Genomic DNA, 17,328 nt, shown 5'->3' with positions numbered 1-17,328 from the left:
AATCTGGTTTATCGTGCAAAGCCAAACAAGAAAAGTTTGCTGCTTCTTTGTGCTTGTTATGTGTTACTTTGATGCCTATTTAACATTACATGAGGCACTAAATCACAGTTTTCATATTTTAACACTATAAAAGCAGTATCTAAAATGAACTAGGTTAACAATGTTGGATATTTAGCGCGTTGTTGTTTGTAACTTCTTGTTTGTATTTTATAGTATGTATTGATTTTTTTTTCTCTTAACAGTGGATTGCAAAAGACATGTATGAAAAAACAGCTTCACTTAATAATTAAATTAACTTTAGATATCAATGTGTGCCTTAAAAAGCTGGTGTATACAATGTTTGACATCTCTTGGTTTTTCATCAAAAGTAAAAAGTCACAATACTACATTTTATATACATTCTAAATCACTTAACTTTGATACTAACAAAAATGTTATATAGAATAGGGCTATATTAAAATTTACCAGCATAAAGAAAAATACAGATACAACACCCATCCATCCAACCCGCTATATCCTAACTACAGGGTCACGGGTCTGCTGGAGCCAATCCCAGCCAACACAGGGCGCAAGGCAGGAAACAAACCCCAGGCAGGGCGCCAGCCCACCGCAGAGATACAACATGAACATTGTAAATTATGCAGAGTGTCATTAATTGCTGCTGCCCACTGTCTTATTGTGATTTTTACCATTAACAAGTATTTTAATTAAAGCTCAGCTCTGCTCAATGTGAATTTATCTGTCACAATGCTTACAGAATGGACCATACATACAGAAACAGAGCAACAACACAGAGATTTTAATGGAGTTGCCACAATTACTAAATCAGGAAGATATACTGTGTAATAAATATAAAATGTAGTATGAATTGCTAAATACATACCCACATATATACATATAGATGTATGCATATATGCACAGTATATATACAGTATACAGGCTTATAGGGTCTAGTCATGAGTACCATGCTATATACGCAAACTGTACATCACAGATAAAATATACAACTGCCTTTTAATACTTGTTTTTCCTTTTTAGGTTATGTGTCTGAATTATTAATTGTTTTAAAAGTATACAGAATTTTTAAATAATGAATTTTATGCAGTGACAAGGGGGCTGCAAAGTTTTATCCTGTCAAAACTTCTTTCTGAAAGTAACACATGAAATTTCTGAGAAAGAATTACTTTCACAGTTATTCTAACCTGTGTTCTCTATTTAAACACACAGAAAAACAATCAGCTTCACTGTGACAAATACAGTGCAGGGTACGTAGTTTCCTTTCCTTTCTCTGTGTCAATAAGAAAGTCAAGTTGGTTTATAGATTTCAACTCTTGGTTTACAGTTAACAGACCAGAGACAAACAGAAATCAACGAAAAATTATCATTATATATACAATATTCTTGGAAAATTCAAAAAGTGCTTAAGTACTAAATTGGGTACCATTACCAAACGGGTGAACATTTTTGTTTTTTTTTTAACATTAATTAATTCATAAAATATACTGTACACCCAGTGGCCACTTTCTTGGGTACAGCTACCTAATAGCGAGTTTGTCCCATCATTTATCTTCAGGGGCTGAATTCAGATGGCAGAATCAACAAAAATATCAAAAATGTGGCACAGAAATGCTGGCGACTGTCAACTTTACAGCTGCTACAAAACACCAGATGGAGAAAACTCCAAATACTTTGTTCCATTTTTTTCTCTGTACTATGTGTCAAAATCCTAATCCTAAAATATAGAGAGGATACTAGCTAGAAGCAGCACCCAGCATTGCAAGGGTAAGAACTTTTATACTCTGATCTGTTTGTCTACTAGTCTGCCTTCAGTCTTTTCTGGCATTTCAGCAGCTCTGTGTCACATCATTAAAATTGTAGTAAAAAAGAAAAAAAAAAAATCCAAAGATACCTCACCTCCCTCATGGTCAAAATTTTCAGGTCTTCCTTGATCAAATAAGGGAGGTGTGCAAAGACTGGCAGAGATTGCTCCCAACATTGTGGCTTTGTATGCCTGACATGGATATTATAAGGGCCACGAAGGAAAGACAAGTCATCCTGGCAGGGATAAAAGAGGGATTTTTGCCAGGCCAGGAGACCATAATAGATGGACTGAATGAATGGGCACACCGGGAGCAGTTCATTCCCCCCGATGATAGGTTGCAGTGTTCCTTAAGTGCTAAACCTAATTAAGACACTTGCAGGTTGGCATGGGAAATGGAGTCCATAAATGCAGCCCTGCACCAGAGGGAGCTGCTGGGGAAGGATTGCCCTGGTCCTCACATAACCTGGAAATGCTCCAGACAACTTGGGCACGACACCGGATGTTGTTTCCGAGTCGAATTTAAAAAAAGAGCCTGCTGCCTCAATTAAACGAGTAGAGGGGTAGCAGGCAGAGGAAGCAGAGAATTGTGAATTGGTGCATTTTGCTGGTGTTCTTGTGGAGAAGGTTTCAGAGTAAATGAAAACCTTTTATGAAAACCTGGAATTGTATTGGGTATTAACTGTGTCAGTGGCACTCCCCTTGTGGTTACTATAAATATATAAATACATACACATACATACATACACACACAGATTTTGAGATTTACACAATAGATATAAACAAACATGTATTTACTGAAACCAGAAAAATGCAAAACGCCTTGATAATATTTGCTTCATTTTATTATTATTATTTCAGCAGTTTGTTCAGAATAAATACTCAGGAAAACTAAACTGAAAACAATATTTATGTTAATAAACATTTTATCTTTATCAATCATCATTTAAAAAAAAATCTAAGAAAACTAAGGAACTGTTTATAACAACCTAATTCAGAAAGACTATTTTCCAGAACTGCATAAAATACAGAATGTAAAGAGAGGCTGTGAAAAATAGGAGCAGCCAAGCAACACTCAAGAAAAATACAGCTACACATTAAAGAGATTCATGGCTGGTTATTTGGTACCATAATATATATTTGCTTCAAAGAAAAAGCTCTTAAGTCCATAATCATTGGGCTGACCACCTAAGTGCACTGATTTCATTGACCATTGCACTAATCTAAATCTCAACATACAGTATATAAAATTTTAAAGCATCCATATATGAGTCCAGTCTGCAACTAGTTTAATTTGATGTACCCCTGGTTTGTTCTACCATGCAGCACACAAGAAAGAGAAGCTTTTGGGAGACATTTTAGTGACCACTTGCTTCATCAAATGACTCCACACCTGAGTCACAAGCCATTGAATTGAGCTTCTCCTGCTGTCTTCTCATGATCTCCTGAAGCTCCGAGTTGCCACCACTTTTCTGCAAGAGAAAACTGAGTGTTATAAAGCTGGAAATTTAATTTTAACTTTATCAGAACATCAAATGAACATGTACTTTAAAATGATCAAGTCTGAGGTTCCTTAGATGTGATGCTGCAAGTTGTACTGCATGAAGAATGCCTGACTTGTAAAAGGTTGCCAATAAGAAGGACAGTGAGATGCCACATAGAAGCAACAAGTCCTACAGACAGTCTGAAGGAAAAAAAATATAATTATATTGCCAGCTGGAGTGGAGTGTATGAAGTCAGAGGCCAATAGGTGGTAAAGCACCTTGTATGTAGGGCATCAGCATAAATGATGGGGCCTTGGAAGAAATGCATTTCCCTAAGGATGCTGGAGGGTCATGGTCCACCAGACATGATAGATATCATACTCTCTCATTACAGGGGGTATAAGAAGTGTTGCAGTGGCTGTAGACTTTTGTTCCAACCCATTTCTTAATTAATAATAATAATAATAATATTATTATTATTTCTTAATTATAATTATAATGGAACCTACCATTTACTTACAAATTTCACACTTTGTATTGGTTATCACTGAGCTGTTTCATGCACTACTTCCTTTTTTACTTTCATTACTTTTTCATAAATAGTTTTACAAACAAACAAAAATTAATGATGAGCACATACATAATTGAAAATAGCTCCAATTAATTTGATAGGCGTTTTAAATCACTTGGTATTTGCAGTCTATGGTTAATTGCCTTCTAAAAAGAAAAAAAGTTCTTGACAAGCAACTTAATTAAACCAAAACAAAACCTAGAAAATTAAGGGATTCCTATGCACTGAAAGTCATGATTAGTGGTATATATCAAAGTCTCAAATGGTTATGAAGCAGTAAATAGAAAGCTAGAGCAAACCTTTAGACTAAACAAGATGTTTTACAAAACATGAAACTCACATTCAATTAAGAAATTGATTGGCACAAAAATCTATAGCCACCATGACCTATTAACCACTTCTTTAGAAGGTCAAGTCAGGGAAAGAAGGTAAGAAGCTGCAAGTCTACCTTGGCACAAAACAGTACACATTCCAAAATAAAAGCTTTCACAGAGAATACACCACCAGTGCTACCCAAGACACATTTCTTTAAAGAAAGAGGAGGATCAAGTAAGCAGGAACAACAGAGGTAATCGAAGGGAACTCTAAATGAATGTTCCCGGAGCAAACAATCGAACCATTCTGATCCGAGAAGTTATCTCAGGACATGGCAGAAAGTGCCACTAGCTACTGTGTCTAGAATTAGGAAGAGAGCTGGGATGAAGATTCTGCTCTCTGTAGGCAAGGAGATGGTGTATGATCTGTAAATTACTTAGTTAAAAAAGCCACCATTAATTCTTAATAGTTGCTTCCAAGTCCTGGGGACTGCTATAAGGTTGGATATTATTACAACTGGAAATCTATTGCAATTTAACTATTTCAAATATCTAGTAAAGATTAGGAAAACATATTCATTCATTTATATAGTACTGTTTGTTCATAAGTTAAACATACAACAAGGAGAGACCCTAAATAAGAGGCAGCCTTTATGTTTCTGATCCTTACAAAGTTGTCACCATTTTGCCACCACACTTTACCTGTTTCAGATTACAAGTATGACCAGTTGGTGAAAGCTGTGAATCCTGTGTGTCCAGAGAAAGCGATAAAAAAAATGATGGTCACAAGAATTTGGTAAATGATTACACATGGATTCTAAGGTCATTGTAGTAAAAATTAATGAGAAAAGAAATTTCAGAGTCAGTTAAGGCAACACGTTAGTAAAGTCCCTCATTTCTCTTACACACCCACCAGGAGGAGTTAAAAGGTCTGATGGCAACACTATCTCAGAAGGAACAGAAAAATAAAGGTAAACATCTAACTTCTTGCTTAAAGAAAATTGGAAAATCAATCATGTGAAATAGCATTTAGCTTAAAGGTGTTGTAACAAAACTATGGCTTTATAGTTTACTGCATAATTTTTATAAATTGTAACGGAAAATGATTCAGAAAATTGCAATTCCACTGTTTTTTGGGTGTTGAGGTGATTATAATCTTGACAAGATGCAGAAGACACCCTTCTTGGACTTTGACTCAATGAACAATAATAACGGAAAACATACATTTGTGTTGCTTTAAATAATAGCTGAAAAAGTGTTTTAATGACATTCACTGAAATGCACTGCACATTAGTTAGTCATAGTTACTACACCTTTCACATAAATGTACTAATTACAACCAAGATAATCTACTTGTAAACTACTAGGAGTTATTTTAAACAGGTGGGTTGTTTCACATGTTGGCAAGTTGTAATACATGTCAGAATTCTAGTGGTATGATATATTTTAAGAACAAAATATAATTACACAACAGAAGCCAACAAAGTACCCATCCTATTTAAATAGTAATACCTTTCATTTCATGTGAATTAAAACAGAACAGGCAAGCCATGGGATATCAGCAGAACACCTGCAGATTGGAAGAAACACCACAGAACCAAACAGACAAGGAAACACTGAGTGCTAGTGCCATCTTTGTTTTGGGCACAAGGTGTGCTCAAGTGATGCGCTCAATGCAAATGATATCAAATATCTCTAAAGTGCTTCAATAGTATTCTAATAGACAAAGAATTAGTTCACGAGAAAATACCTGCCCAACTTTTTTTTAGTAGATTGAGAACTCACAAATTGCTTTTAACATGACATCTGTGGGCAACTGTCACCAAAAGCCCAAATATCTTTGTAACTGTAGACTGTAACTGCACTTGCACCCACAAATAAATGTAATGCCTCTGGCTTCAAAGTCTCACACCACACTAGGACCATCAGGCTGGTGCAGTCTGCCATTAAAGTATTCGGACACGTGCATAACTATAACTCTGCAACTGCTAAAACAGTATGAAGATCCCTTCATGCAAAGTTCAAAAAGTCAGACTTCTCTTTGAAGAATGCTGGTCACTTTACCAGATAAAATACTTTAGTCTAAGAAGATAGATGAAGTGATCTGTAAGCTCATTCCCTGAATTCTAGCCCTTTACTTATGTCTTGTATCAGATAAAATGTGTCCTGTATATCTCTTTTCACTGAGCCATCCTTATTTGATGAAGGACAATGTTAGCAGTCAAAAATATGTATGTGCTATTTTTTTCTTCTTCTTTTTTGACTATAGTTCCTCCAGCATTTGAAATCCCTGGACTTGTGCAATATTTAATTGGTTTCTGACACTTTCTATATGAAAAGCTATAATCAATTCATTATTTTTTCTTGCCTTATTACTTGAATCGGTAACCATGGCCATTTGTCCTACCAAACACATGCCTCCCCACCTCTTGTTTATGATTGTAACAATTTTCATTAGATTTCATTTGTTAGGTTTTACTTGGTCTCTCTCCACATACTGTATGACCAGAGAGAAACGGAAATTATGACCACACTTCCACTGCCTACCAAATGGCATGCTGTAGACCCCTGGCAATCCAAAGCAGAACATACTATCAACAGAAACACTTAACTGTTCTGCTATTGATGTGTTCTTGCATAAATTGGCAAGTGTTGTGAATATAAAAAAGGTGTTTCTAGTGATTAGAATAAACTGAAAGGACGATTTTTTTCAGTTCCATGTCTTATCTTCATTCCTTCAAGTACATAGCATGTAAATTGATAATATTACTTGTAGAAACAGCTTTTTAGTTTGGTTTATCTGTATAAGAATAAACTGACTTTTTAAACTTGGTATGCCTTTACTTATGATGGATTGACTGGACTATCCATGTTTAAACTGGACCTTTCAAATTGAAAACACATGGATCTGTGTGAAAGAAGTCAATGTGTGTGATGCTGCTCATGTGTTATGCGCTCCAAATGTTTTCAGAGAACATAAACTCCTGTGCACATCTTCTCTTTTTTAAATTCAAAAGGTGGGATTGCTAAAGCAAAGATGTACTAGGGTGTTGTACCATGTTAGTCATTATGGATGTAGTGAGAAGTCCAGCAAAATGACACTTTTTATTGGCTAACTAAAAAGATCACAACACACACAACCATACACACTTATAATACTTGGTTTGCAGAGGTCTTTTAATTTTTTACATTTAAGATGTCTCACTTAAAGGTTTTCCATTGTTGTAGCTGTCCTTGTGTCTATATAAACACAGGGAACTCCAGTTTCTGTATTACATCTTGCCTGAGTTGCCTCGAAAGCTTACATATTGTAATCTTTTTAGTAAGCCAATAAAGGTGTCATTTTGCTTGACTTCTCACTAAAGCAAAGAACAAATGGAAAAATGCTTGTTAAACAGCTTTTCATCTCGCCTCCAATTAAATGAACATAGACTCGCACAATATTTTAAAATTGAAAAACACAATTTGCATTTTGTGTTGTATATTCCAATCACTAAAGTTTTTGCAAAAAAAATCTCACTTTTTTGTCACAGATTTATGTGGCAATGCTATAAGCTGTATCTGGTTTGTCTTTTGTCTCTCTATGTGAATCCTGTTTCCGTTTGAGCACACTGTAGCATAAGATGGGCGAGTTGGATAGGGAGGAACTTTGTGAGGTACGGGGCTGTCATTACGATTTCTGGGAGTGCCATGGAAACAGACGCAGTATTTGAAAAGGAGCGTGAAAAGGCAGGAAGAGAAGGAAAAAACAAGACAGCCCGAGTTTTATGGTGGAGGGAAAAGACATGACCCATCTAAGTCCAGGGAAGGGATTAGACAGTGAATGGGATCGGAATCGGTGTGAGCCATAAATCTTTTATTCTGGGATTGGTGTGTCTAAGAAACTGAACTATTGGGAAATATGATAATTGGATAAAAAAGACTAAATTGAATGGACGGTGTGGAATATTCTTGGGGTACATGATTTTATGACATTTGTTTACTATATATATTGGAAGAGGGTGGGCGGTTTTCGAAACCGGTTGTTATACAGGGTAGTTTGTGGGATTGTAGATAAAGTATTAATTACATTTTTTTTTGCTACATCTTTTCTCCGAGTGATTTTTTGTAAAAAAATCACTTTTATTAGTAGAAGTCATTTTTCTGCGCCGTGGGAAGGGGTCTGAAGACAGTTTGGGGTTGATATGCAATCCATAGTTAATTTTTCATTATAAACTTAGTGAAGTGTCGCGGTTACAATCGCTACAAGCTTTACTAATCAGATAGGGATAAGGCTGAGATTTTGTTGCCTTTCTACTTCACATTAAATACAGCATGTGATTTGATAAACAGACAAAAAGCAATGAAAGCCCTTAACAAATCCTAAGTTTTTTTTTTAGGTCAATGTAACTGGTCCTGTGATTTTCATCACTATATTATTATTTGATTTGTTTTTAGTTATGGGTGGCTCTTTTCAGATTAGTATTGCGGCTTACTTTTTGAGGACAGATTCCCAGAAGGTATTGTTATGTTTTAGGGTCAACAAAGGTAAAGTAAGTCTGCTTTTCTTATTTAGCTTATGTAGCTAACTTGGCTTGTTTTAAACATTTTTCACCATTTTAGTATGCCTTAAGTGTTATCACAAAATTCTTCTGTTAATGCTACATGATAATGGTATGAGAAGTCTCATTTTCTTTCATAACAAACATGACTGTTTACTTGCCATAATATGTTTAAAGGAATATAATATAGGAATATCTGAAAGATGTACAAATATGAGCAGAGCATCAGCCATTTGCAAAATACATTATTTAGGAAGCAGAGGGAACGAACACACACAAGAGAAAGTATTCAGACCCTTCATTGTCTGAACACTTTATTGTGTTGTAGATTTAATTTTGATGGTAAAATTTTATATCTTTCCCATCAGTCTATAATCAACAACCCATGATGGCAAAGAGACAGCATGTTTTCAGAATGGTTTACAAATTCATTAAAAATGAAAGGTGCCACAATTTACACTGCATATTAGGACTAAAACTCCTTGTAGACTGCCATGACTAAACTGTGGTGTGGCATAGATCATGGCATGGTTAGAAAACCATTTCTAAAGCTTTGAGTATTTCTAGCAGCACAGTGGCCACATTATTCTGAAATGGAAGAAGAGCTGGCCACTTGGTCAAACTGAGTACCTGGGCAAGAAAAGCCTTGTTTAGGGAGGTGACCAAGAACCCAATTTTCCCTCTAGCAGAGTTTTAGAAGTCCTATGCTGAGATGGAAGAATCTATCGAAAAAAGACCACCTCAACAGCACTCCATCAATCAGACACATATGACAACCTGCTTGAATTTTCTTCAATAGCATTTAAAGGACTCAGAGTTTGAGGAAAAAAGACTCCCTGGTCTGATGAGACAAAAACGAAACTTCTTCTAAGAACTCTAAGCAAAATGTCTGGCAAGTAGTAGACACTGCTCATCATCTGCCTAATACCACCCCAGCATCATGGTGGCAGCTAGGGAATCCATTCCCGGCCGGGTTTATCCATTCCCGAGAATTCGGGAATCCCGCGTTTCATTCCCGGGAATCCCGGGCATCTCACATGTGAACGGTTTTAGAACGACCAACACTTATTTTTAATAAAACTACTGCAATATGTTGACACAAATAAAAGACTAACCTTATCTACAAGCAGTTCATGCTGTCATAGAAGTACCTGTATCTTTAGTTGCAGTAATAAAAGAGCATAGAAAGCACAATGTCCTCACAGGTGGCGCAGTGATAGTGCTGCTGCTTTGCAGTAAGGAGACTGTGGAAGATTGTGGGTTCGCTTCCCGGTTCCTCCCTGTGTGGATAGTGCTTTGAGTACTGAGAAAAGCGCTATATAAATGTAATGAATTATTATTATTAACGTGTCCAGAGTGCGGTCGTCCATGCGAGAGCACAGCTTCATGCAGACGTACGCCAGCCGCTAAGAAAGCACAGTCTGCCACCACTGAAGTAGGCGGCTCAATCATCAGATACTGATACACTTGTTCTAAACAACGCCATTTCAGCTTTTACTGATGCATCCAGTTTCTTGTCATCATTCTGTGATGGCAAGTTTCTTGGCACAGATAATGCGGATGCAACAGACTGACGCATTGCAATTTCAAGTTGCTGTTCAAAGCTGTTGTCTGATGAAGTGCAAGCTGCAGCAATGGCGCCACCTTAATTATTTTCAACTATAACTCTGTTATTTCTTGATCGATTTTTACACGCTATATATGTGAGCTTAGCCTTTCCCGTTTTCCCAGGAATTACAGCAGTTTCATTCCCGGGAATGAAAAATGTCCGGGAATCCCAGGCATGGATTCCCTAGTGGCAGTATCATGCCATGGAAGTGCTTCTCAGTAACAGGGACAGAGAGTCGGGTCAGAATTAAGAGAAGGATTAATTCAGCCAGATACAGAGAGGTTCTTGATAAAACTTGCTCCAGAGTGAATGTGGCCTCAGACTGGGGCTATGGTACACCTTTCAGCATAATGACCCGAAGTGTATACCCAAGACAACACTAGTTTTGCTTCGGGACAAGTCTCTGACTGTCCTTGTGTGGCTCACCCAAGGCCCAGACTTAAATCCCACAGGCAATGTGTGGAGAGACCTGAAGATGGCATTGTACAGATGAAATCCAATCTAACAGAGCTTAAGAGGATCTGCAAGGAAGAAAGGGATAAGCTGCCCAAATCCAGAAAATCTTAAAGAAACTTCCCCAAGAAGACTCATAGCTGGAAATGCTGCCAAAAGATCTTCTCCGAAGTACTGAATTAAGGAGGAGAACACTTACATGAACAAGAGATTTTTGATTTTAAATAAATTTGCAAACCTTTCAGAAAACTTGTTTTCACATTGTCATTATTATAAAGCACAGACTGATGAGCAAAAATTGAAAATTTATCCTTTTAAAATTAAATCTACAACATAATGAAGTATGTAGAAAGTGAAGAGGCCTGAATACATTCTGAATGCACTGTAGGTCTACACTGGCTATCTTCAAAAATAAGAGTTTGAGTTCATGCTAGAAATAACTAAATGCTAGTTTTACATATAAGCAAATAATAATAACAGTAATAATAATATATTCTATATTCATCATAATTAGGTCAGTACACATAATGACATCATGTGAATTCAATACAAATTTCCACTTTAATCCCTAAAGGTAACCAAAGGAATGATTATTCTATTGCCAACACATAACAAATTTGTTGGAACTACTTATTATTTTAAAGAACTTATTTTTGGTAGATAATAACATCAACTTTACTGTTTTTCCTCCATTTTCAGTACAACTTAATAATAGTTCAAAAAGTTTAAACCTGTACCTCCAGGGTAGCCTTTTGGACCATTACTTGGCTGTAGACACGAGCGCCATCATCCGGGCATACTGTTTTTAGCTCATCCTTGTTCAGAGAAAATAGTTGAGCACCTGTGAGCACACCAAGGCTGTTTATTGTCCTGTAAGAAGATTGAAGAAAAACAATCTACAGTGATTTAAATATCACATAGTCATACTTTGTAATACGCAATGTTAAATAGAAAATGACTTCCTACATAAAGGACCATTTAATGAATTCATCTTAATAAAGATGTACATACAGTGTGTTAAGCAAACACAATTAACCCTTATAACTCTGTATGTCTGTTTTTTTAACACATAACACACTTCCATGTGAAACCGTTTATGTTTAAATAATGGCTACCACTGATACATTATCAGGTCACTTGCAATTATTAGTGCACTGTTTTCTTAATGGAGCCTGATCAAAAGAATTATGAATCATTGCATATTCACAGCCAATTTAAAGAGGAACTTTCAGATTATAGTGTATTTACTTAACCTTACAAGATTACATCATGCCTGAGTTGCCTCAAAAGATTGCATATTGTAATCTTTTTAGTTAGCCAATAAAAGGTGTCATTTTGCTTGACTTCTCACTACATTTACTTTACCTTTAATATTTAAATATTTTCTAGGCAGAAAAATTCTCAAAGTTTGTATCAAGGGGGATGCTGTTTTCCTTGATGTCATAAAGTACCTGCACAATTACTGTAACTGTTATGCAGGATGTCTGCTTATTAAAGCAATGAAAATCATATTTGATGACTGAAAAAGCACTTTTTTCAGAGAGGATCCTATGAATACAATGGAACAAGATACTATGTGCCAGAAAGCACTTTGAGACTCCAAACCAGAAGAGAAACATCTGTCAGTCTTTCAGGCAAATACACATAAGAAAAGGAAAATTGACATTTCAAGCCCATAGAGATGAAGTTCATTAAGCTATGCTAGGAAATAAAATAACAAAACTTCAACTAATACAGAAGGCAACAAAATACTGTATCATTTAACTTATCCTTCAAGTAGATTTTTAGTACCCTAAGTTCTTGTCAATAAGCCGCGGCTTATCTAAGGAAAAAAGTTGTGAAAATGAAAAAATAGAATATCGGCTTATACATAAGTCCGGCTTATACATCCATCGCGGGGGTTGCGTTCCAGAGCCACCCGCGAAATAAGAATATCCGCGAAGTAGAAACCATATGTTTATATGGTTATTTTTATATTGTCATGCTTGGGTCACAGATTTGCGCAGAAACACAGGAGGTTGTAGAGAGACAGGAACGTTATTCAAACACTGCAAACAAACATTTGTCTCTTTTTCAAAAGTTTAAACTGTGCTCCATGACAAGACAGAGATGACAGTTCTGTCTCACAATTAAAAGAATGCAAACATATCTTCCTCTTCAAAGGAGTGAAGCAAACAAATCAATATGTCTGTTTGGCTTTTAAGTATGCGAAGCACCGCGGCACAAAGCTGTTGAAGGCGGCAGCTCACACCCCCTCCGTCAGGAGCAGACAAAGAGAGAGAGAGGGAGAGTTTGTTTTTCAGTCAAAAATCAATACGTGCCCTTCGAGCTTTTAAGTATGCGAAGCACTGTGCAGCATGTCTTTTCAGGAATCAGCTTTACAAAAGATAGCAACGTGAAGATAATCTTTCAGCATTTTTAGACGAGCGTCCGTATCGTCTAGGTGTGCAAACAGCCCCCCTGCTCAATCCCCATACGTCAGGATCACAGATAGTCAGCGCAAGAGAGAGAGAACAGTAAGCCGGGTAGCTTCTCAGCCATCTGCCAATAGCGTCCCTTGTATGAAATCAACTGGGCAAACCAACTGAGGAAGCATGTACCAGAAATTAAAAGACCCATTGTCCGCAGAAATCCGCGATATATATTTAAATATGCTTACATATAAAATCACAATTTAAATGACCGCTACGCGCTCGTGTTGACTCGGCGACGCCCAGAGCAGAAAGAACGTGCTCCGGCCACTCCAACCGCGCCATGCGGGGAGTGAGAGAGACGGCAATATCTCACACTCTCTCCCCCCTTAAAGAAATTAAATGGGCGCGAGTGAGACCACTGACCTCCCTCCCTTCTATTAGTTATAGGTTATAGTACGTTCGGCTTATCCATGAGTCCGGCTTATCTATGATACGATTTTATTTTAAAAATTCGTATGATTTTTGGTCTCCGGCTAATACATGAGTCTGGCTTATAGACAAGAACTTAGGGTAGTATGGTGAATGAAGTGAAAAAGCTTCAGATGTACTCCTGTTTGGATTGAGTACAGGAAAGACTTCAGTCAATAACAAACAAAAGAGTTTCCAAAAAACATGAAATGTGAGATTAGAAAGATCCAATGAAAGAAAGATAATGACCAATGCAGGTAACTGATGACTTTTTTTGTAGCATGGATGCACAGAAACACACAGAGAATATATCCATACATTAATGACATTCAATTACAATTGTCTCATCTCATCATAATACCAGTCCCGGGGTATACAAGTGTAAATCACACATTTTAATAATGAAAGAGAACAGACAACATGGAAACATGATTTTTTTGGGTTTGTAAAAAACATTATTGCTTTTGATTGACTTATGGTTGCATCGTACACAAAGCACTCCAAAATATGTCATTATCCTGCTGGAGGGACACTTCATGAATAAGTGCTTAATTCAAGTGCCTTTTCATTGAAGTTTAGTGAAAGTTGCCTGCTATTCACTGACAATGGGCCATCTGTGACTGATCGTCAATTGTGGTCAAAGAAATCCACAGAACAAGTCATTGACAAGTGATGAAGCTTTTCATATTCGCTCTCAGTTCTAGAAGGGAAAGCTGACGGATGAATGAAATGACCAATGGAGTCCACAGATTCAGATGCCAGCAGTGTGGGATAGTTGTATATATGCATGAATCAATGCTCATTTATAACCAAATTTACATATGAAGTTTTAAATAATATTTAATAAACTGCACTGCATGCTCACTTGTACGTTATGCACAAAGACTCTGCAGCTTACATCTTTCATGCACTCTTTAGATATCCTCAATATATTTTGCCCAACAGTCTTGACATCTGCTGGGTCATAAAACAGGTTGTCTGCATTGTCTTTCAGTACTGTTCCAACTCCAAAAAAAATACAGTACAACAATGTGGTTAGGTGACTTAGGGAACTTCTTTACTTATTTATAGCCCTCTTTCTTGAAGAAGTATTGGAGCAACTTAACGTACAGTAGTGTTTGAAGAATATATGGTATAATAAAATTGATCATCAAGAGAGCACAAAATTCTGAATAATCAAGAAAACAGCAAAATATACTAAAAAATTCAACAGACATTTGAAGAAGAATATCAGCGCAGGAGAAGACTGAAGGTATGCACAATGAGCAAGAAATATATTAAACTAACAGCAAGGTACTGCACATTCCATATTTGCATGAAGAAAATCAAATGGACAGAGTACAAAAGAAATGAGCGAACTGTAGAAATGACAGCAGATGAAACATTACTGATGAACACAATCAGGAATCATAAAGAAGATGCATTAAACAGGTTAGACCATGGTAGTAGGTGAAATAGATAATAGAAAGAAGAGCACAGAGGAAAAGGAGAAGTGTTTTAAAAAGAATGATTTTGCTTGGCTGAAGGATGCATAAGTAGAGCTGGCAAATAAGACTTAGTTCAAGAGACAATATATTGTACATCACAAACTTTGTCAACTATGCCAGTTTTGCATTACGTTACATTTAAAAAATATGAGCTATCCCTGTTGTCATATTAAGTGTCAAAGGTGCAGACTTTTCAAAAGTTATTGGGTGCAGTTCAATATCAACATTATAAGCCAATAATATATGTACAGCTGCATCTTTCATATTCTGTCCAGAGGTCACCTTCATATCTTGTTACTCAAAATGGTATAAGCCGCAAATAGATAAAATCAATAATCTTGTCCAATTTCAATACTAAGGGACATCATTTTATCACTGGAGTTTCAACTGGGAAAAAGGAGACAGTAAGTTTCCAATGTTGAGAATGCTACCAGCATCAAGTTCTCATTACACAGTGCTGTTCATTCAGGTGTTATCCCAAATAGGGATACTAAAACAATCATGGTGAGATCATTTATGTTTGAGAAGTCAATGAAAATTGAGGTCTAGAAAAGTCTGAACATAGGCAATAACCATAATGCAGTCCATTGATGCAAGTACTTGAAGAAGTTGTGTGAGCAGAACAGGGATTTCATGATACTAGAATTTTTGTATTTGATACCAATACCAGTGAAAATTTACGAAACTTGATTCCATGGCAAAAACAGAAATCCTATTCAATGGCTTTTAATTAAAGTAACTCAATTTATTAAAATGAACAATATTGTGCCTCCTTCTGTAATACAGTAAAAATATATACAGTAAATACTAACAGTAACAACAATTTTAAAACACTGGTATACCCATTAAGTAGTTACCAAATTATCACTTAAATAAACCAGAACTGATATTCATTAAGATCAAAATACAATGCAAGGCTTGAATTTTAATGTGTTGTACAGATGGGGTTCCCCACAGTGTAACAACAAATGGGGAGTTTATAATAATAATAATTCTTTACATTTACAGAGCAATTTTCTCCCTTCTCAAATCACTCTACATAGTGACTGGGGAACCACTTTAACCACCATTAACGTGCGGCATCCATCTGGATGATGCAACAGCAGCTATATCATACCAAGTTGCTCAACACACATTAGTTAGGAGGTGAAGGGGTGAGAGACAGACAATTACAGACGGTGTGCTTAGGGGGTCAGAATGACTAGGCCATGGTGGACAATTTAGCCAGGACATTGGGATACAAGCTACTCTTAATGAAGGCTGCCCACAGCTCTTTTATAACCACAGAGACTTAGGACCTCAGTTTTACATCTCGTCCAAAAGGCTGCACCATTTTTACAGCTCAGTGTTCCCGTCACTGCACTGGGGTATTGGGATCCAAATTCAGACAACAGGAGAAGAACTCCCTGCTGGCCCTGTCAACACTGATTTTCAGCAGCAACCCAAGCTTTTTCTGGATGGTTTCCCATCCAACTCCTGGCTGGGCCAGAACATGCTTAACTTCGGGTGAAATACCGGTTCTGAAGTGCATATATTAATGCATCTAATCATGGGGGGATTTCAATGTAGTGTTTATAAAGAATGAGAAGTCATGAACTACCTTACTTGTCTTAACATGTGCACATTATAAATTAATTCTCTGATCTGTCCAGTAACTGAAAACTACTACTTAATACAATTCAAACATAATTATATACAGCATATACTGCTGAAGTGGTGAATGCCTGATAACTCCAAATATTTCCATTTAAACCAAGCATTTAAAGCTGTTTTGTAACAAAATGTTTTTAAAGTCTGGTTTGTCAGGGAACCAATCAGTTAGATTTGTACATGTAATACATGTAAGTCACACCTCAACGCAACCCTGAACTGTATACACTAGTTAGAAAATGGACAGATGCTTCAGCTGATATAATAAAGTGTTCATTACAATCAGAGAATGAATGCAAAGTCTCCATTCATTTATCGAGGCTGTGAAGGAGACTATTTAAAAGAGATTAATCTTGTTATCTTTTCATCTTGTTACAAATGCATGACAATACAAGTTAAATGAATTAATTCTCATTTGACCGGTGACATTATTTCTGAATGAATTCCATTACAGGATAAAAGTCGCAATAACTCAGCCTTGTGTGTGTGTGTTTTGCGTTGTTAGCTTTTTTTAAATA

At 36.5% G+C, this 17,328-nt stretch overlaps 2 protein-coding genes across 2 annotated transcripts in view; one reads left to right on the top strand and one right to left on the bottom strand.

Annotated features, from left to right (window-relative positions):
- The window catches only part of ptpro (protein tyrosine phosphatase receptor type O), a 326,955-nt gene extending 325,212 nt beyond the window's left edge, over positions 1-1,743 (top strand). Inside the window, exon 27 of the mRNA XM_051920277.1 lies at positions 1,574-1,743. The gene's annotated coding sequence lies outside the window, so the exon portion shown is untranslated. The remainder of the gene's footprint in view (positions 1-1,573) is intronic.
- A 903-nt stretch (positions 1,744-2,646) lies between these two features.
- The window catches only part of eps8a (epidermal growth factor receptor pathway substrate 8a), a 62,239-nt gene continuing 47,557 nt past the window's right edge, over positions 2,647-17,328 (bottom strand). Inside the window, exons 12-14 of the mRNA XM_051925878.1 lie at positions 11,529-11,661; positions 4,891-4,935; positions 2,647-3,291 (exon numbers count right to left, since the gene is read on the bottom strand). Of these exons, the coding sequence (XP_051781838.1) occupies positions 3,178-3,291; positions 4,891-4,935; positions 11,529-11,661 (292 nt within the window). The 3' untranslated portion in view covers positions 2,647-3,177. The remainder of the gene's footprint in view (positions 3,292-4,890; positions 4,936-11,528; positions 11,662-17,328) is intronic.

The sequence above is a fragment of the Erpetoichthys calabaricus genome, chromosome 1 (assembly GCF_900747795.2).
Source record: "Erpetoichthys calabaricus chromosome 1, fErpCal1.3, whole genome shotgun sequence".
Classification (NCBI taxonomy): Eukaryota; Metazoa; Chordata; class Cladistia; order Polypteriformes; family Polypteridae; genus Erpetoichthys; species Erpetoichthys calabaricus.
The sequence above is the reverse complement of the archived record's forward strand: the minus strand, read 5'-3'. Positions and strand labels throughout refer to the sequence as shown.